This window comes from Polypterus senegalus, chromosome 5 (genome assembly GCF_016835505.1).
Source record: "Polypterus senegalus isolate Bchr_013 chromosome 5, ASM1683550v1, whole genome shotgun sequence".
Taxonomy (NCBI): Eukaryota; Metazoa; Chordata; class Cladistia; order Polypteriformes; family Polypteridae; genus Polypterus; species Polypterus senegalus.
In genome coordinates, this window is record NC_053158.1 from 3304595 (window position 1) to 3326769 (window position 22175).

Genomic DNA, 22175 nt, shown 5'->3' on the forward strand with positions numbered 1-22175 from the left:
AAATATTTGGACACTGGTTTGGTTTTGTTGGGCTTTGTTTTTAATAAAAGTACACTTTTTATACCATCCCCTTGCTCCCGGTGTGATTTTTCCTCATTGCACAGCTCATCCCATTACATTACCGACGGTGTTGGGTTCAAGAGGCTCCCAGGGGAGAGGTGGGCGCATGGAGCAGGACCCTCACCGTCACAGAAGATTTCCTTCGATTTCTTGAGGGCTTTTAAATTCTATTTAAAGACCTCAAGATTTTTCCTAAAAAGATTAGAATCAAATGTGCTTTTGTAAAGGACTCTTGATTTGTACACCGCAGAGCCGAGATTGCAACAATGGACAGACATGTAGCAGACCCCTTCTGTTCCATCCTGACCTCAAAGCATTCAAAGTTGGGACGTTTATAGGGGTGTGACGCTAAGTCAGATGGCTGGCCAGACTTGGTGTGGTGGGATGTGGAGGGGAGACAGAAGTTGGTCCCAGCAGAGTTTCCTCATTTCGCTATGACAAAGCTAAGACCAGAGAGGATACCCTAGGGGGCGCTATCATACCTGTGCAGACTCCGTGCCCTTTGAGAGTTTTTCTAAGCCATATTTGCTCTCTCACTGACCAGAGGTTCTCCTCATTTGCTCTTGAACACAGTTACCAGATCTATTATGGAGTTGTGATGCTTGGTGTTCTCCTAAATCCACGTGCTTTGCCTGCCTAAGGCAGGATTTGGGTCCATGAGTTATTACCGTACCTTCACAGGTCTCGGCCGGTCAGGCTGCGTGACTCTTAGACGAATTTGTCCCACCACTGACAAGCCCACAAAGAGCCAGTAGCTGAAGCTGAAGTAGTTGATTAAAAGGAATATGTCTTCTACACAGAGATACACCAGCGCCATTAATCCCTAAATAAATAACAAAAGAATAACACAGATAACATGGCAGAGACAAGGGCATCAGTGCTAAATGAAACATCTAAACACTGGTCAGAGTGGACACTTACATTGAAAACGAGAGCAGGGACGGGCGTGTAGCGCTCAATGTGGATTAAACTTAAGCTGTCTGGAAGATGGCCTTCTCTCGCTCCAACATAGAAGAGTCTGAAAACAAAGAAATTCTGGAGTTACAAAACCAGCTCTCAGATAACTCATAACTTGTAAGGTCTCATCAGGAGTACTGTGTGAAGGTTTGGCCTTCATGTTATAAAGAGAACATAGCGAGACTTGAGAAAGTCTAAAGGAGAGCAATTAGACCAGGCTGAGGACAACTGACAGTGAAAATGGAGGAAAGACTGAAGGAATCATGTGAACAGGACCACTCTGGGACACTCAGTGGATTGTCCCTAAGCCACTTCAGCGTTGTTTTGGCTGTATGCTTCAGGTCATTGAATCGTTGTCCCAGTCTGAGATGATGTGCACGCTGGAGTAGGTTTTCTTCAAGGACCTCTCAGTATTTGGCTGCATTCATCCTTCCCTCAATTTCTACCAACCTCCGTGTCCCTGCATCCCTTTGGCGTGATGCCGCCACCACCATGTTTCACCGTATGGCAGGTTTTAGGTCGTTGATGAGCAGTGTCTGGTCCAAGCCAGACATAAAGCTTGGAGTTCTGCCCAAGGAGTTCACTTTCTCTTTATTCCAACCAAAGAATCGTTTCCCTCATGCATTCAGAATCCTTGAAATTCCATTTGGCAAACTCCAAGCAGGCTTTCATACGAGTTGCTGCGGAGATGGTTTACCCCACTCAGGTCTTCTGAGACCATTGGGTTCCTGTTCTTCACCTTCTTGACCAAGACAAGTTTTGTCTGTTTTCTCTGTTTTGCTGGATGGATAATTCTAGGAAGGCTCTTGGTGATGCCGTGCTTCTACCATTTAATAATTCTTGAGGTCACTGGAAATGGCTTTTTATCCCTTATCTTTGTCTCATCACAATTTGATCATGGAGGTCTACAGAGAGTTCCTTGGATTTGTTAGCTTGGTTTCTGACTTTGTGTGACCTTCTCCACACAGCACCACGTGTGCCTCTCAAACCAGCAGTTTTCTACTTTTTTGACCTGTGGACTGTTAAAAGACCGAGACGATCCTTGTGGGAGATGGAAAACAAAAGAAACTTATATAGTCTGTATCGTAATTTGTCCTGAAGTTGAAAAAAATTAGTGCTGGTACTTATTTTGTACCATCCTGATTTAGTAACATTAGATCTGGTAGCGGGGATCCCTCTGGGAGTTCAGAGCACAGGTCTTCTTTCAAGTTTTGAGTGGCCAGGTTTATTTAGAATAAATTCTAGAGTAGGTCCTCCTTTGTGTTTTGAACATCTGACTTACATTAGATTGGAAAGAAGGTCATCCTTCCAGTTTCGAATGTCTATATTTCCTTACATTAAATCAGAGAGTGGTCCTTTTTGAGCTTCTAGATTTCTTACATTAGATTGTAGAGTGCGTCGACCTCTGTGTTTCAAGCATCTGGATTAATTTATATTAGACCAGACAGCGGGTTCTGTTTCTGTGTTCTAGCTGCCAGATTTGCTTATATTACATCGGAGTGAGGGTCATCTTTCCAGTTTCGAACACCTATATTTATTTATGTTAGATCAGAGAGTGGCTCCTCTTTCGAGTTTTGAGGGACCAAATTTACTTACATTAGATCACAGAGTGGGTCATCATTCCAGTTTCAATCGGTCATATTTACTCATGTTAGTTCAGAGAGCGGGTCCTCTATTGAGTTTTGAGCACTTGGATTAATTTACGTTAGATTGGACAGCAGGTCCTCTATTGATTTTTGAGCATCCAGATTTACTTACATCAGATTGGAGAGAAGGTCCTGTTTCGATGTTCTAGTGGCCAGATTTACTCACATTAGATTAGAGAGTGGGTCCTCCTTCGTGTTTCGAGCACTTGTAATAATTTACGTTAGATTGGAGAGCGGGTCCTCTTTACGGTTTCGAACGTTTACATGTACTTACATTAGATCTTAGAGTGGGTCCTCTATTGATGTTTCGAGCACTTGAATTAATTTACGTTGGATCGGAGAGCGGGTCCTATTTACAGTTTCAAATGTCCATATTTACTTAGATTAGATCAGAGAGGGCTTCCTGTTTGAGCCTTAGATTTCTTATATTAGATTGTAGAGTGACTCTTCCTTTAGATCGGAGAGAAGGTCCTCTATTGAGTTTTGAGCAGCCAGGTTTACTTATATTATTTACTAGCTGTACCCCGTGGCTGTGCCCACATAGTAATGAAACAGGACAAACTTTAAAAATCAATAGACGTCGGCACTGTATCTGATCGTGTTCAGCTCTGACGGTAGTGCATTTCCCTCATGGGAAGAAAATCACATTGCCGTGATATCTCTGACAATCAGCAGCTACCCTCTAAAACACACGTAGCTCTGATCTCTCTCTCAAAAACGTCAAACGTTACTCCTTAACAGTCTGTAGATGATAATGTCTGCTGAATAAACAGGTATCGCTAGCTAAGCAGAGGCGAGGTGCGCGACAACACGTGGTGTGACGTTAACCAACTCGAACAGAGGCTGGCGAATGAATAGAGAAGGCCCCGCCCCCCTGCTCTCGGCCCACAGCCACTCTGTTGGATTTGCATAAATGCATCGGTACTGCAAGTGAACTCTGGTACTTAGCGCTATTAGAGAAGTTGCAAAATCAACCGGAAAGATTAAGCAAATTATAGAAAACAACCCGATCTAAATCCGTTAAGTAATTCTCTCGTGAAAAGCGGACAGACATTCAGACAGAACACGCTTGGACCACAAAATTTTTAAAACCGTTTCTTAGCGAGCACCTATGGCCCAAGGGTAACCCTACATTCCAAATGTCAAGTTCCAAGTTCTCAAGGTGCGGGAGATTTCGTGATGAGTAAGTCAGTGCTATTTGGCTTTTATATATACTGTGTATATATATATATATATAGATAGATATATATAGATAGATAGATTGGACAGTGTGTCCTCTCTTGATTTCAAATGGCCATATTTACTTACATTAGATCAGAGAGCGGGTCTTCCTTCGTGTTTCAAACGTGCACATTTACAAGCTGTATTGTGGGATCCTCCTTGGCATTTCAGACGTCCAGACAGAACATGACATCATTTTTCATTTCAAATGTAACGTGAAAAGCGTTCACTTTGGTTTCTCTGATCCTGACTTGAATGGCAAACGTATTCTACGGAGCAGTACTGGCCTGCAGATCAGTGACTGGGAAACACCGTTCTAAATGACGCCCATTAAGTTCAATTGGCCCCAGGTGGACTCCAATCAAGTTCTGGACACGTCTCAAGGAAAATTCGAGCAAACGGGAGGCACCTGAGCAAAGAGCAAGGGGTCTGAATACTTCAAGGAGCGAGAGATTTCAATTTGTTTTCACTTTGGCATTGTGGGTTATTGAGTGTAAATTGATAGGCAACAATGGCAGATTTCTCCATTTAGAATCAAGTCCACGACACAATGAAGTGTGAAGAAAGTGAGGAGGTTTGAAGACTTTCAGGACCCACCGTAGTCATGCTAAGGGTAAATTTCTGTCTTCTCGCAGCAGACCCCAGACCCACTGAATAAGCGACCGAGCAGTGCAGTAGAGAGTCGGACTTTAGGGACCTTCAGAAAACAACTTGATGCTATTTTGGAGGTTAACAGGATTAGCCAGCTTGTTGGGCTTAATGGCGTCTTCACTGCAAAATTGTTCTCCTGTTGCCAAAGTTAACTAAAGCGTAAGGTAGGCAACGTTAAAACAATTATACAAAGCAAAACAAAGCAAGCTTCACAATACCTGGAGGCCGCAATTATCGAGGAGTTTAATCCACCGTAACAGGACATGGCCACCGCCACTGGGATGATCCATTTTGCATATCCCAGAACTTCATTACCAAAGCTCTGAAACAAATGACACAGAATATGGAATAAGAAGAAGATCTGCACATCTCGTTCCTCAGAGCTTGGCTGTAATTAGTCGTAAGGTGTAGGACAAAGTTGGCATAAGAGCCATTCGAAGTGAGTCAAGTTAACATTAAACTCATTGAAGTGCTCCGTTAAAATAAAAGGTCTGTGTTTGTGTTGCTATGTTGGCCTCATACTTGAGGGAGTTACTTTAAGTAATGAAGACAGAAGCTTCGAGGTCAGGCTGTTGTGTTCACTAATCCTGGATGGACTGAAAGCCAGAAGTCTCGTGACCATCATCATCAGGTCCTTCCATGAAATCCCTAAATACAAAGAGGACTGTTTGACTTATGTTAGGTAGATTGCCCAGAGGGACTGGGCGGTCTCTTGGTCTGGAACCCCTACAGATTTTATTTTTTCTCCAGCTTTTGGAGTTATTTTTTTCTGTCCACCCTGGCCATCGGACCTTACTCTTATTCTATGTTAATTAATGTTGACTTATGTTTATCTTTTATTGTGTCTTCTATTTCTCTATTCATTTTGTAAAGCACTTTGAGCTACATTTTTTTGTATGAATATGTGCTATATAAATAAATGTTGATTGATTGATTGATTGATAATCCTGGAGTCAAAGAATGGCGACACGTCACATGTTAAGTAGCACAGGGGAGTAAGAATCTCACTGCACTCTCACAATAATCCAGCCTAATATAAGGATAGGTGTCTGTGTTTCCATCCACTTGCTATGTCTCTGTCATTCCAACAGATGGCACATTCAAAACATTTCTAGCAATAAAATGCATTGCATTTTTCATTCCAACACATGGTGCATCACAAACATTTTTGGTAATGTGTGTTATTGCTATAAATCAGGGGTGGCCAATGCCGGTAGATCGCAATGGTAGTGCAGGTAGATTGTGTTGCCGTATGGCATTTGCCACTTGATTGACATACGGGGCGGCCAGTCTGAGGTCTCTTTTCTTCTAACACACTGGTCATCCCGCACGCACGATCAAATGCACGAGCTTCTCCAAAACTCCGGCTATCTAAGTGATCTAGTTACCCTTCCAATTTATATCGACTAAAGAAGGGATTTGAATAAAAAAATGGTTTGGGGAGGGTATGGGCTGGATGTGGAATTGGAAGAGGATTTTTTTCTGATAATATCACAATCGAAGTGCATTTGTCTGATCTGTCAATCTATCATTGCTATTCCAAAGAAGGGAAATGTGGAAAGGCACTTTCGAACTGTTCATAAAACTACAAAACTGGCGTCCTTCCAAAAAGCGATCTGAGAAAGAGAAAGGAGAGGGAACTAAAATCGACAGCTGTCATTTCTCACTCGGCTGAATTCTGGGCACCCCTGCTATAAATGTTTGTCATGCGCCATCTGTTGGAATTCAGTTTCATTACTACATGCAATAGCCGGTGCACTGCAGCCGTTAACGCCGAGGTCTACGCTGATTGCTTAGGTTTCAATATGTCTTAGTCGGATAGCACAGCTTGCCAATATATAACTTATAATGATTTATTTTCTTTCATTTTTCCTGCTTTCTCTGTGGTTGTTGGGTACTTGGTTTACATGGATTCTGGGGTTCTGAAAGCTGAGGAATATGAATTTCATATTGGTTTGGTAAAATCTGTAACAGTAAAAAGAAATAGCTTTATAGGTTCTTATCACAATGCCCTTTTGTTTGTTTACCTTTTGTTGACTTAGCTTCGGTTGTTGTCATGGCGATCAATCTGAACAGCTCCCAGGGGTGTGTGACACGTGGTGTGTGACATGTGGTGTCATCCAGAGAGCCATTATAAAAGTCAACCTAAAGTTTCCAGAACATCCAATACTGGGATTCTCTCTTTGATTTCTTTCACGTAGTTTCCCACTAACTGACTTAATCGTTTTCTTGAATGAAATAACAAACATCACAAACATGAACACTGTCTTGTGTAAGAGATAGGCCACCCCTGATATGGAAGGCAGCTTTTGTAGGACACTACCTCCCCCAAGACACTAAATGGCAGCTCCCCTGGATAGTAGTGGTGCCCCAGATGCCCACAGGGCATCCTGGGAATTGGAGTTCAGTATCTTAGCTCTGTTTGGTGCCATAGGTGCCACCAAGGGGTGCTATGGAAGGACCTGAGAAATCATGCTTCCCTTATAGCCACGGAAGTACTAGGAAGTCATGAAGTTCTTCAGGGCTGATTAAAGAACTTGAATTCTCCATCTGACCCGGAAGTGTGGCAACTCATGTGGAAGGAAGAACGAAAACACTTCCGGGTCGAGGACAATATAAAGGACTGCTGTGAGCCAAGAAAGTGAGCCAGAGTCGGGTGGAGGTGGACAAAGCTTGCTTGGAGGTGTGGAGGAGAAAGAGAAAGAGAACTGTATTGTGTTTGTGCTTAATTTATTATTAATTGCCTGTATTATTGTGGCTGGGGTGCTTAAGGAGCACTGTTTAAAGAAGAAAATGAAAAGAAAGATCTTTCTGTAGATTTCTTGTTTGTTAATTTTATTCTTATTTTGTAGCACTTTGAGATTGTTAAATATAAAGCGATATAAATAAAATCTATTATTATTATTATTATGTGCTTTTAACCTGTGCCCTGCATGTCCGTCGGTTGGGTTTAAGGGGCAACAGTGCCACCTAGCGTTCACATTTGAGTAAGCCCATACCAGTTAGCGTTTAATACAGACTTATACATTGCATTTGTCATTCCAACAGATGGCACATCACAAACATTTGTAGCAATGCTTTTTATTACCTCTCACATTTGTGACGCACCATCTGTTGGAATGATAAGTTTATTACTACAAGTAATACAAAACACATTCCAATACAGTAGAGCAGGGGTCTCCAACTCCGGTCCTGGAGGGCCCCAGTGGCTGCAGGTTTTCATTCTAACCCTTTTCTTAATTAGTGAACTGTTTTTGCTGCTAATTAACTTCTTTTGAATCAATTTTAATTGACTTGTTTTTAAAAGATTTTTTCCCCTGAAGTTCTTCATTGATCCTCTGAATTGTTTCATTTCTTTCCTTAAACAGAAATAAAATGTGAAGTGAGTGAGCCAACTAAGTCAGGGCCTCAAACACCAACCAATTTCCGCCAACCAGTTGCTTAATTAGATGCGTTAATTGAACCCGTTCTTTAATTCCATGGCTTGTTGCTGCTCTCATTATGCAAAGGCTTACATTTCTTGAAATTGTTGATTTTCTTTTTTCGAAGAGCACTGTTAAAATGTTTTGGGGACCTGAGCAGATCGACATCCTTGAGACCTTCATCTTTCTCCATTTTCAGATATACTTTGTTGGTCATGTTTTGGCTCATTTTGTATCTCATTATTGTTTGGCAACTAATTAAGGAAAAAGAAACAATTAAGGGGTCTAATTCTTCGAAAGCAGGCTGATTAAAATGAATTCAAAAGAAGTTAATTAGGAGCAAAAACAGGTCACTAATTAAGAAAAGGGTTAGAATGAAAACCTGCAGCCAGTGGGGCCCTCCAGGACCGGAGTTGGGGACCCCTGCAGTAGATGGTGCACTGCAAATGTTAATGCTGAGATATACGGTGATTATTTGAATTTCAAACTGTTTTAGACCAGTAGCACAGCTGATGACCTTATGTGAAGTTTCAAATCGGAGAGCACTAGACATCTATGTAGAAAGAAAGAAATCCAGAACTGGAACCAGTTCCCATATTTGGCCTAACTTGCATCCCAATGCCAGGCCATCGCTGCCCCATGGGCACCTAGAGAACACATTTTTAGGGTCACTGCCAAGTCGTTTAGGCTGGAGAGATGTGATCTTAGGAATGACAAATATCGATGTTGTACAGTTCAGAAAGACCCCTTTGCTTGTTTCACAATTGTGCTAAAATCATTTTCAATTCACTTCTTCCCTCATTAAACATCCACATTAAGAGGATACGTGTCTGTGTGCCTCTGTTTGTGTGTGCCCATCGTGTTGCTATGTCTCTGTCATTCCAACAGATGGCACATCACAAACATTAACACTGCTTTTTTCGAATCCCATGTCAAATCCCACACAACAGAGACAGGTACATTGCATTTGTCACTCCACTGTCACTTAGGAATGATTTTGTCACCTTCCCCAGATCCGGGCCTCGACACTGTCCTTCCTATGGGCTCTGCAGGCCACTCCTATGACCTCATGGCTTGGTTTTTGCCCAGATGTGGGGGGCATTTCTATAGACGGCTGTGTATGCCTTCCCTAATCGCTGTAGTCAATTGTACTGACCACAGGTGGACTCCAAACAAGGTGAAGAAACATCTCAGTAGAATGGGACGGACCTGAGACCAGATTCAAGTGACACGTCAAATGGCTTATGTGATATTTCAGTTTTTTATTTGCAAACATTTCTGAAATCCTGTTTCCTCTTTGTCACTCTGGGGTCTTGAGGTTTACTTGATGAGGGACAAAAACAATTCTACCACAAGGTGGTGCTCTGAAATTGAACTGAATTGAATTAGGGTTAGGGTTAGGGTGAATTGTGATGGGAGATCCGTCTGTGCAATGAGACCCGGGTCATAACATATGGAACCAAACATTTGTTCTGTCACTGTCGGATTTTTTGATATTTTTTCATGCATATTTAGAAATATTATATTAAATATGGGCATCCAGGCTTACCACTGCCACTGCGTCACTGGCCAGGAGTGCCGGCATATCAAGGACAACATAGTAGGCCACATTAGTGAGGAGGTAGATGATGGTGACAACCGGCATGGATATGATGATTGCAAGAGGAAGGTTCCTGAGGAGAAAATGGAAAAACACACACATTAATTTAATTCTATTGTTTTCAATATTTGCTGTTCAAATACTTAAATTTTAGCTTTTGGTATTTCATTTGTGGACTACAGGGGCGCACTTGAGTCATTCCCTGGACTTTAAGGAGAAGCATCCAATTGCACGTCTACACCAGAAGAAGTGACATCACTGCACGTGTGTGCTATACGCTAATGTCACTAATCCGTAATCTGAAGTTACGCCTAATCTGAACCGTTTCTACTACACGCTGACGTCACTAATCCTGAACCTTAACTTCCAATACAAAACGTAAAAATCTAATCACGTGATGTACGGTGCTGTGGCTCTGCAGTTTGATATTATTAGCTAAAAGGAGACTCAAGGGGGTCAACAGTACAGTAGACCCCCCCATCCATATGAGATACTGTACATGCCTCGCTCCTCATGGATGAATGAATGAAATCCACGGATAATACCAAACCCCATATATACAGGCAATCCACAGGAGTTACATTCCTAGAAAAATCCCACAGACACAGAAACCACCCGTGTTTACTGTTATTTTGTAATTCATGTAGTAGTAAAATGCACTGCACTTTTCATTCCAACAGAAGGTGCATTGGAAACACAGGGTGACACAGAAAAAAGGGAACTTTTGAAAAACCCAATAAAAAATTTTATTGGCAGCAACTGAACCACTACAACTCACCAACTGAACCACTACAACTCGCCTTTTAAGAGACAGTAATCCAAATTATCAATGTCTGAAAATTACGTCCTGTAGATGGCGTCCTCCTGCACGTACGCATTCTTTCAATCTGCTGTTGAGGTTCCCCATTGATCGCTGCAACATCTCAGCTGGGATACCACAAATTTCGTCTTGAATTCTTTGTTTTAATTCATTTGGTGTCCTTGGCTGAGTCGTGTAGACCCGACTCTTAAGGTAGCCCCACAAGAAAAATCACAAGCGGACAAATCTGGTGATCTTGAGGGCCAGGGAATGTCACCGAATCTTGAGATGACACGGTTACCGAACAATTCTCACACAGCTGCCATTGATTGCCTTGCAATTGATTATTAAATTACTAAATGGCGAGATGGTTTACAGCTCAAGGTCCCTGTTCCGCAGTGCTTCCAACTGTACATGGCTGCCACTACGCATTTCAAAAGTTCCCGTTTTTCTGTGTCACCCTGTATATTCCAATAGATGAATAACTGCAAACAAATACTGAGGTCAGATTTGGACCCGTCTTAGTTAAATATAAGCAAGCAGCTGCACGTTGTTGGCTCTATCGGTTCTTTCATTCAGCTTTATGCTAAAAAATGCACCTGACTACCCTGTGGTTTCATTGTTTTGGAGTTCAGGGTCTAAGCTCCCAATTTCTTTCATCCAACAATAGCTGTTTCTTGAGCAAATTTTCATGCAAATGCTGGGCGTAAAGTGCTTTACAGAATAAAGAAAGAAAAGTTTATAAAAAAAATAGAAATATAACAATAAGATTAGGCAATACTAAATAGCAACGAATAAAGTAAGGTCTGATGTCTGGGAGGACAGATAAAACACAACAACAAAAAAAAAAAACGCCAGAGGGCTGGAAAAAAAAAAAAAAAAAATCTGCAGGGATTTCCGAGGCCACCGAGTCCCCACTGGGCATTCAACCTAACATGACCCTTGGAGAGACACTCCCTCCATGCCCCCATACCCAACATCCAAGTACTACTTCCACAGTAATCAGACCGGGGGGCTAACCCCATGATATCTGCTAAAACTCACGAGACCCCTGCTCTGACCTTTTAATGAACTTGATGCGGCACATCCTCAGCCATCTCAATAATACGTCTCTGCCGGGATGGTCCTCAGTTCCTTACCAGGCCGGGAGGCCAAGGTAGTAAATGGCCAGGAAGATAGGCAGTGTCTCATTAGCAGTTTAGTGCCAATATGAAAATGGCCGTGGGTATGCTGGCATCTTGGTGGGCCCTGGCTGAAGATCTTTACACTGGAGGAAGGCCAGTATGATGAAGGAACAGAGGATGGTGGCAGCCTGGCAGGATTGTAGGCTCCCGCAACATGCTAGAGCTGTGGTTCTCAACCTGTGGGCGGCCCCCCCTATGGGGGGCGCGAAGTAACAAAAAACGGGGCCGTGAAGATGTGAAAAAAAGAAAACAAGAAAAAAATCTGTTGAAACCAAAACAAATTAGCTTAAACTACATTCTGATACTAGAACAATAAATATAGAGTTAGATAAATGTCGATAAAAGTTAAGTAGGTATAATAAAATATGCATCTACGTTTCAAAAAAATGTTAGGGGTGCGATTAAAACTGTTATGAAAACTCGGGTCACAAATACTTAAAGATTAAGAAACGCTGTGCTAGAGTACAGAATATCTGGGCAGGGGTACCCAGACACACACCTGCAGAGCATGCTGGGAATTGTAGTCCCGCATTGCAGCTTTGCTGGGTTCCATGGGTGCCACCAAGGAGGGAGCTGCAGGGATTGGCAGTCTCATTGTTTCTGGGCTTCCACCTGACCCAAAAGTGTTTCCTACACTCAGTGTCCTGCATGAAAGGAGCCACTCGGCCTCACCCACAAAGGTCACATGGGAGAAGTGAATGAAGAGAGAGAAGAACAACAAAGAAGCCTCAGTTGTGGTCTCTCGCTAAATAAATAGACTTAGTTGAACCAGGAGTCATGTCTGTGAGGTTGTGTCTGGGATTTGGGGCTCTGTGGCTCCCCTAAGAGGCTGCAAAATAAAGTTGTCGTAATATTAATTTGCTGTAGTGTCTTGAATTTTTCTAGTCTCAAAGGTTCATGTGGAGGGGGTTTCATTTAATTGTTAAGATGGGTCAGGGTCAACAGAACGTCAGGGACTTCATACCTAAAACAGGTGACCGAACCTCTAAAAGCCCCATCATCGGGTGGTACAACCAGAGGTCCGGTAACCATAAGGGCCGCAAGGTCACCATGGCCTGGGGATCTTTCACTGCTTAGTCTGAGAGAGAGGGATGGGCAGCCTGGGTGCCCCCCCAGACCCGACTTTAGACAGAAGGTCTGAAACTCTGCTGTGCGCATTTGGACTGGAGACGCAGTCGGCTCCCCATCCACCACTTGGACCCTACAAGTCGTACCTTTGGGGGTTCTTAATTTCTTCTGTCACAAAGTTCAGAGTGTCCCAGCCGCTGTAGGAGTAAAGCGCAGAGTAGAGCGCCAGGGCGATGCTCCCCATCTGAGTTGAAGATCCATGAAAGGCGGCGTGAAGGTTCTGCGTGTGACCTGCCAAAGAACAATTCAAACAGGTTAGCTCAGCTGGCCGTCAATGGCTTCATTATTGGTCCTTCTACGCAGTTTTCTTTGTTCATTTATGAGGCTGAGCACTCGTCTTGGGTGTTCTCGGGAGCCCCGTAACTCCAAATCTCTTGGATTGAAGCTTTTATTTGTCGTTGTCAGTTATTTTCTACCAGTTTCACCACCATTTTGGTCATTCTGTCGTTATTACCAGAGGATGTGACCTCAGAGGTTGTGAATTGCCGCTAATGACATGACAGGTTAAAAGGCTATTGTGTTAGGCACCTCGGAGTTTACAGATTTGATGATCAGTAGAATATCAATCCAAAAAGGACATTTTTCTTTACCAAATGTAGTTTGTGGGGATGGTACAATGTCTGCTCTGAGGATGTTGAAGGAGAAGTAGAGAGAAGGAGATGCATTGTGTCTTTGTGGACTTGGAGAAAGCATCTGATAGGGTGACTGAGAGGAGTTGTGGTATTGTATGAGGAAGTCGGGAATGGCAGAGAAGTACATAAGAGTGGTACGGGATATGAAGTGTGACGGTGGTGAGGTCTGTGGTAGGAGTGAGGGAGGTGGGATTACATCAGGGATCGACTCTGAGTCCTTTCTTATTTGTAATGGTGATGGACAGGCTGACAGACGAGATCAGACAGGAGTCCTCATGGACTGTGATGTTTGTTGATGACATTGTGATCTGTAGTGAGAGTAGGGAGCAGTTTGAGGAGACCCTGGAGAGGTGGAGATATGAGGAGGAGTGAGGAATGAAGGTCAGTAGGACCACCAAGACAGAATACATGTGTTTGAATGAGTGGGAGATCAGAGGAATGGTGAGGATGAGGGAGTAGAGATGGTGAAGATGGAGGAGTTTAAATACTTGGGATCAACAGTACAGAGTAATGGGGAGTGTGAAGGAGAAGTAAAGAAGAGAGTCCAGTCAGGGTGGAGTGGAGAAGAGTGTCAGGAGTGATTTGAGACAGACGAGTATCAGCAAGAGTGACAGTGAAGGTCTACAGGACGGTAGTGAGACCAGCTATGTTATATGGGCTGGAGACGGTTGCACAGGAGACAGAGCGGGAGGTGGCAGAGTTACAGTTGTTAAGATTTGCATTGAGTGTGACGAGGATGGACAGGATTAGAAATGAGGACATTAGAGGGTCAGCTCAGGGTGGGACGGTTGGGAGACAAAGTCAGAGAGACGAGATTGTGTTGGTTTGGACATGTGCAGAGGTAGAGATGCTGGGGTATATTGGGAGGAGGGTGCTAAGGATAGAGATGCCAGGTAAGAGGAGAAGAGGAAGACCTAAGAGGAGGTTTATGGATGTGGTGAGAGAGGACATGCAGGTGATGGGGGTGACAGAACAAGATGATGAGGACAGAAAGATATGGAAGAAGATGATCTGCTGTGGTGACCCCTAAAGGGAGCAGCCAAAAGAAAAAGAAGAAGTACAGCCAGATAACTATAATGATCTTCACCAAACAGCTCTGAAAATGTCTGCTCTGTTTGGGTCTCCATACCTCTGTGAGTCCGACATGAATGTCATGAAATCAAAGTTCAGAACAAGACTGACAGACGAACATTGAAATGACTCCATAAGAGTGAACCTGAGTGGCTCCACTCCACCATACACCTCAGTGCCAGTCATCTGACTAACTAAAAAACACATCACACGTGCAACTGGACATGTGAATAAAGTGACACAGTGACATGGAACACAATGACAAATGAATAAGTCAGAGCTGTGGGTTTGGAATTGTTTTGTTTTTTTTTGGACAGCATTCATGTTTTAATTCAATAGTGTGAGATCCACGAGAAAATACATACAGACTGTGGCAGACAGCCAGGGATCTTGCCCCACTGGGACGCCTTGAACCCAGAAGGACCGGAAGAGGGGCAATATATTCCCCTGTATGCAAGAGGGAAGAATCCCTGGATTCCATCAGGGCCACAGATACAGAGCTGGGAAGTTCATCCCTGTGGGGGTCTGTGGCTGCCATCAGGGGGTGCCCCGATGGTTCCTGAGCCATGGATTGAAGCACTTCCACCACACCAGGAAATGCTGCCAGAAGATCATCAGGAAGCACCTGGATTTTATGGTTTTATGGCCATAAAAAGGGCCGCCTCACTCCATTCGAGGAGCCAGAGATGGGTGGAAGAGGACGGAGCTTGCAAAACAGGAGTGAAGGCGGCCAAAGGACCAAGGACAGAGCAAAACCTGTAAATAGTGTGAAAGAAACGTGTGTGTTTTGGACATTGTGGTGTCGTGTCTGTTTGTGGCCGGGCTATCTTTTACAAGACATACGTAATGCACTTGCAGGTTAACTAAATATTTTTTGTGATGTTTTAATGCAAAATGTGATTTGTGGACACCCAACACTGTGTAAATGTTCAGGCAAAACAAGCGTATTCAGTTGGTTTGGGTTGAAATAAGCGATGAGAAGAAACACTAGAAAACATGAGAAGCTCTCGGCCATTTTCATTTTGTTAAAGGAGCTCTCAGGGGAAAAAAGGTTCGAGACCCCAACTCTTGAGTGCCTCTTTCTCTTTCATGGTTTGGCTCAAAAACTAATCAGCACATTGTCATCTCATAACAGGCGGAATTTTCGAGTTTGGTATTATTCTGTCCTGCCATTTTAGCTTGAGACCGTCCTCAAGAAACTGTGACACACAGACTGACAGACACAAACAGGCAGACACGCACCCGTCATCGACATATCAATGTTTTTGGTACCAAGAGATTCGCCAAAGACAGGAGATCAAACTTTTTGACGGATCTAAAGCTTTCAGTCATTCACTCACTAATTCAGCAGTGCGACCGATGTATAAAAACACATTCAAATGTGCATCTCAGGAGCACCACTGGACTCGACAAAAAGTTAAAACTCTCAGTAGGTGAGAAAACCAGCAGTTTAGTACAAACATTACAGTCGGTCAGTCTGTCAGTCAGTCAGTCAGTCAGTCAGTCAGTCGGTCAGTCGGTCATCGTCTAACACACTGAGTCCTAAACAGGAGAATAAAGGGCACGTTACAGTTTAGTCCATTTGAAAAATGTGCTGCACACAAAGATAACAATCACAATACACAGGATCATCACTCAAAGGGAGATTCATCTGACAAACAATACAGTTTCACAAAGTTAAAAATATTTATGTTAAAATAAAGTTCTTAATGCCAATACAAATACACATCACTGAAACTCAAAAAACCCTTTGACTTTGTTTTTAAGAATTGGACTTGCAGAAACATAGATAGATAGATAGATAGATAGATAGATAGATAGATAGAAGTGAAAGGCACTATATAATGATAGATAGATAGATAGATAGATAGATAGATAGATAGATAGATAGATAGATAGATAGATAGATGGAAGTGAAAGGCACTATATAATGATAGATAGATAGATAGATAGATAGATAGATAGATAGATAGATAGATAGATAGATAGATAGATAGATAGATAGATATGAAAGGTACTATAAAATAGATAGATAGATAGATAGATAGATAGATAGATAGATAGATAGATAGAAGTGAAAGGCACTATATAATAGATAGATAGATAGATAGATAGATAGATAGAAGTGAAAGGCACTATATAATGATAGATAGATAGATAGATAGATAGATAGATAGAAGTGAAAGGCACTATATGATAGATAGATAGATAGATAGAAGTGAAAGGCACTATATGATAGATAGATAGATAGATAGATAGATAGATAGATATATAGTTAGATAGAAGTAAAAGGCACTATATGATAGATAGATAGATGGAAGTGAAAGGCACTATATGATAGATAGATAGATAGATATGAAAAGTACTATAAAATAGATAGAAGTGAAAGGCACTATATCATAGATAGATAGATAGATATGAAAAGTACTATAAAATAGATAGAAGTGAAAGGCACTATATCATAGATAGATAGATAGATAGATAGATAGATAGATAGATAGATAGATAAAAGTGAAAGGCACTATATCATAGATAGATAGATAGATAGATGAAGTGAAAGGCACTATATGATTGATAGATAGATAGATAAAAGTGAAAGGCACTATATCATAGATAGATAGATAGATAGATAGATAGATAGAAGTGAAAGGCACTATATGATAGACAGATAGATAGATAGATAGATAGATAGATAGATAGTGTGACAGGTGGCTGGTGTCCATACCCAGCCAGGACGCTCCTGCACATGATATTCAGGGGGAACAGCCCTGGACACTGCAGTACCTTCCCCCTGGATGCTAGATGGCCGCCTCCCTGGGATGGAGAAGTGCCTCGGGTTCCTGCAGGGCATCCTGGGAATTGGAGTTGGGTGCAGCCCTGTTGGGTCCCGCATGCACCACCAGGGGGTGCTGTGTTTGGGACTCCTGAGCCCGTATGGGCAACATATTCCTCACACCTGGAAGTTCAACCGGAACTCAGGGATCAAGCACCTGGAGCACTTCCGGGTGAACTATAAAAGGGGCCAGCAACCACCGCTCAGGAGCGAGATGGGTGGAAGAGGACACTCCTGGGGGGAGTGCTGGTGCCAAGGAGGAAGAGAAAGTGCTTGTGTTACTTGTGTGCTTGGGACTGTGTTGTGTCTGTGGGTACGGGGAAGGCGTAGCCCACAGACGAAGAAAAATAAAAGTATTTGTTTTATTTTACACGTGCCTCCAGTGTCCAATCTGTTTCGGGTCAGGCGCTATATAATGTCAATCTTACAATAGATAGATAGATAGATGTGAAAGGCGCTTTACAATCAATGGCCGTTCCTTTCTTACCTTGGTTGATCTTCACAATCCCCACAGAGATAATCAGAATGAGGGCGAAGACTTTGGCGTACGTGAAGAGGTCCTGTATGAGGGTCCCCCACTTGACATGCGCACAGTTTATGAAGACCAGGGTACCTGAGTGTCAGGAGGAAAGACAGAAGCAGAAGGCACATTAAAATGACTCCGGCCCTTTCATTCACTGAGGTGTTATTTTTTTTGTGTCATATGGTAACAGAGTTTCCATTTTGTTCCCCTCGTTCGTCTCAGCTGTTTCTGCTTCTTTAGCAAAGGATTTAGTAACAGCTGATGGATTCCATGCATAAAGACAAAGATCAAAATGGGACAAAGGGAATTAGCAGTGACAAAGGAGGCTGCCAGGCTCTGCCCACATCTGTGCCCTGCTTATTGTCATTCAAACTTAGTAGACATCTGCTTCTATATTCTAAGTAATGTGTGATTTCATTTTTATTTTTGTGTTTTTCTTCTCCTTTCTCATTGAATTCTTCTACAGTTTGTAATGTTTCTTCTGATGCTGCCCTATGAGAAACAGACTCAATCCTGATTTATTGATTCAGTGATTCAAAGTGGAAGCAAAGCCTAGAAATGTATGCCAGCATGAGACGCCTCCCATACTAAGAGCTGCTCATTAAACTCTAAATGGTTAAAAATGTCGGGCTGCGTGAGCACAGAGTGTCCACAGACGCCAGCCGGGTGAGACGGGGGGTTGTGCCACACAGACAAGGACACTGAAAGGCAGACTCGGGACGTTTCTACTGCACATTTATTAATAGCCTCAGCAACACGGTCAGCCGTGACGTGGCTCAGCAGCAGCAGCCGGCCGCCTCCGTCGTGTTGGCAGACGGTGGAATGTGCTTTGCTGGTCCCGACTTCCCTGAAATTGTTGGCTGAACATTTTGTTTTCTCAGGTTTTGCAAATATTGATCGAGCCTGCTGTTCCCTTCAAAGAGATGGAAACGCTTCATTCATTAATTCATTCATTTTTTTTTTATGTTAAAGTCAAACTATAAACGAGAAGCTCTATAAATAAATCACCCAGAGCAGAAATAGCCATCATTTACATGCAGCCGGCTGACATTTTAGTGATGTTCAATGATATTGTCATGTGGCCACAATGCAAGGACATTCTTACCTGTATGTCTGTGATAGACGAGGGAGTGCCGCACGATACGTACAACAGCAAACACCGAGTGCAATACACACATGGACCGTAAATGTATACAGACAGTAGATATTGTCATGCGTGTGTGCAGCTTAAGGGCTCTGGTGATGGTAATTACCCTCCAAACCAGGGGTTGGCGCTGAGGTCTAACGCCTTCTCCCTCCCTCCCTCTTCAGAACTGACAGCCTCTGCACCGCTGACATCACTTCCATTGCCTGCCCTCCTGCCTGCCGAGTGACTACATAACCCGTGAATCGACCACCTTGTTCTCAGTTCTGTTCTGAACTTTCATCTGGGTAGAAGACTCCTTCTTCTTCTTCTTCTTTCAGCTGCGCCCGTTTGAGGTTGCCACAGTGGGTCATCTTGTTCCATATCTTCCTGTCCTCGTCATCTTACTCTGTCACACCATCACCTGCATGTCCTCTCTCACCACATCCATAAACCTCCTCTCAGGCCTTTCTCTTCTCCTCTTTCCTAGCAGCTCTATCCTTAGCACCCTTCTCCCATTATACCCCTCATCTCTCCTCTGCACATGTCCAAACCAACGCAATCTCACCTCTTTGACTTTGTCTCCCAACTGTCCCACCTGAGCTGACCCTCGAATGTCCTCATTTCTAATCCTCTCCATCCTCGTCACACCCAATGCAAATCTTAGCATCTTTAACTCTGCCACCTCCAGCTCTGTCTCCTGTGCCACCGTCTCCAGCCCATATAAAATAGCTGGTCGCAATACTGTCCTGTAGACCTTCCCTTTCACTCATGCTGATACCCGTCTGTCACCAATCTTTCCTGGCACTCTTCGCCACCCACTCCACCCTGCCTGCACTCTGTTCTTCACCTTCTCTTCCACAATCCACATTACTCTGTACTGTTGATCCCAAGTATTTAAACTCATCCACCTTCACCAACTCTACTCCCTCATCCTCACCATTCCCCTGACCACCCTCTCATTCACACATGTATTCTGTCTTGGTGGTCCTACTGACCTTCATTCCTCTCTGCTCCTCCTCATATCTCCACCACTCCAGGGTCTCCTCAACTTGCTCCCTACTCTTACCACAGATCACAATGTCATCAGCAAACATCACAGTCCACGGGGACTCCTGTCTAATCTCGTCTGTCAGCCTGTCCATCACCATTGTAAATAAGAAAGGGCTCAGAGCCGATCCCTGATGTAATCCCACCTCCGTCACTCCTACCAAAGACCTCACCACGGTCACACTTCCCTCGTTCATATCCTTACCTCTTATGTACTTCTCTGCCACTCCCGACTTCCTCACATACCACAGCTCCTCTCAGTCACCTTGTCATTTGCTTTCTCCAGATCTACAAAGACGCAATGCGACTCCTTCTGTCCTTCTCTAATCTTCTCCATCAACATCCTCAGAGCAAACATCACATCTCTGGTGCTCTTTCTTGGCATGAAACCATCCTGCTGCTCACTAATCATCACCAAACTTCTTAACTGAGCTTCCACTACTCTTTCCCATAACTTCATGCTGTGGCTCATCAATTTTATCCTCCTGTAGTTACTGCAGTCCTGTACATCCCCCTTATTCTTAAATATCGGCCCACCAGTACACTTCTTCTCCACTCCTCAGGTATCCTCTCACTTTCCAAGATTCCATTAAACAATCTGGTTAAAAACTCCACTGCCATCTCTCCTAAACACCTCTGTGCTTCCACAGGTATGTCATCTGGACCAACGGCCTTTCCATTCTTCATCCTCTTCATAGCTGTCCTTACTTCCTCCTTGCTAATCCGTTGCACTTCCTGATTCACTATCTCCACATCATCCAACCTCTTCTCTCTCTCATCCTCTTCATTCATCAGCCTCTCAAAGTCCTCTTTCCATCTGCTCAACACACTCTCCTCTCTTGTGAATACGTTTCCATCTTTATCCTTTATCACCCTAACCTGCTGCTCATCTTTCCCAGCTCAGTCCCTCTCTGTAGCCCACCGGTCCTTTTCTCCCTCTTTAGTGTCCAATCTCTCATACAACTCATCATATACCTTTTCTATAGTCTTTGCCATCTCTCTCTTCACCTCACACCTTATCTCCTTGTACTCTTGTCTACTTTCTGCATCTCTCTGACTATCCCTCTTCTTCTTCGCCATCCTCTTCCTCTGTATTCTCTCCTGTACTTCCCCATTCCACCACCAAGTTTCCTTTTTAGTTACCACCAATATTTAGTAACTCAGAAAGACAGAGAAAGGAGAAGAATGACGCACAGAAACTGCCCGAGGTCAGAGAAGGGGAACGCCTGTTGTTTGAAGGCCAGTTAGGAAATACGGGAAGCCAAGAATGAAGACAAGTGATAAGCTGAGAACAATACTGGTGGCCAAGAAAGGGCCCGTGAGAAGCCAGCTGGAGTAAGGAGTCAGAATAGACAGCAAAGGCATTGTTACGAGCGAGGTCAAGATGATAAGAGATGATTAGAGAAACTGTGATTTTCGGCATGTTCGGGGTTCAACTCAGTTTGGCCTAATTGATCGGTTGTTGCAATAAACCTAATTACTGTTTGCCTCTCCTCTGACTGCTAGAGCCTTCTTTCAAGGTGAGAATCTTCAGCATGTTTTATGTTCCCACAGTTATGATGAACCTGGAGAGGTGGAGATATGCCCTGGAGAGAAGAAGAAGGAGAGTCAGTAGGAGTAAGACGGGGTACATGTGCGTGAATGAGAGGAAAGGTGGTGGAAAGGTGCGACTGCAAGGGGTAAAGGTGGTGAAGGTCGACCAATTTAAATATTTGGGCTCAACGGGCCAAAGCAACAGAGAGTGCGACAGACAGGTGAAGAAGGCAGGGTGGACTAGGTGGAGAAGAGTGTTAGGAGTGATTTATGGTAGAAGAGTACCTACAAGAGTCAAAGGAAAGGCTTTGACCATGTTGTATGGTTTGGAGACAGCGGCACGGACGAGAAGACAAGATGGAGAGCTGAAAATGGTGGTGTTGAAGATGCTACAATTTTCACTCGGAGTAACGATGGTAGACAGGATTAGGAATGAGTATATTGGAGGGACAACACAAGTACGACAGATGGGTGGCCAAGTCAGAGAGGTGAGATTGCGTTGGTTTGGACATGTGCAGAGGAGAGATGCTGGGTATATTGGGATAAGGGTGCTAAGGATAGAGCTGCCAGGGAAGAGGAGAAGAGGAAGGTCTAAGAGAAGGTTTATGGATGTGGTGAGAGAAGACATACAGGTGATGGGTGTGACAGAGCAAGATGACGGGGACAGGAAGATATGGAAGAAGATGATCCGCTGTGGCAAACACTAATGGGAGAAGCCAAAAGAAGAAGAAGAAGATGATAT

General features: G+C 43.5%; 1 protein-coding gene across 3 annotated transcripts in view; it reads right to left on the reverse strand.

Annotated features, from left to right (window-relative positions):
• The window catches only part of LOC120530112 (Y+L amino acid transporter 2-like), a 54937-nt gene that overhangs the window by 19149 nt on the left and 13613 nt on the right, over positions 1-22175 (reverse strand). For all 3 annotated transcript variants that reach the window (XM_039754289.1, XM_039754288.1, XM_039754290.1), the window contains exons 3-8: positions 17692-17817; positions 12755-12899; positions 9507-9630; positions 4754-4857; positions 982-1078; positions 734-883 (exon numbers count right to left, since the gene is read on the reverse strand). In XM_039754289.1, coding sequence (XP_039610223.1) covers positions 734-883; positions 982-1078; positions 4754-4857; positions 9507-9630; positions 12755-12899; positions 17692-17817 — 746 coding nt within the window. The remainder of the gene's footprint in view (positions 1-733; positions 884-981; positions 1079-4753; positions 4858-9506; positions 9631-12754; positions 12900-17691; positions 17818-22175) is intronic.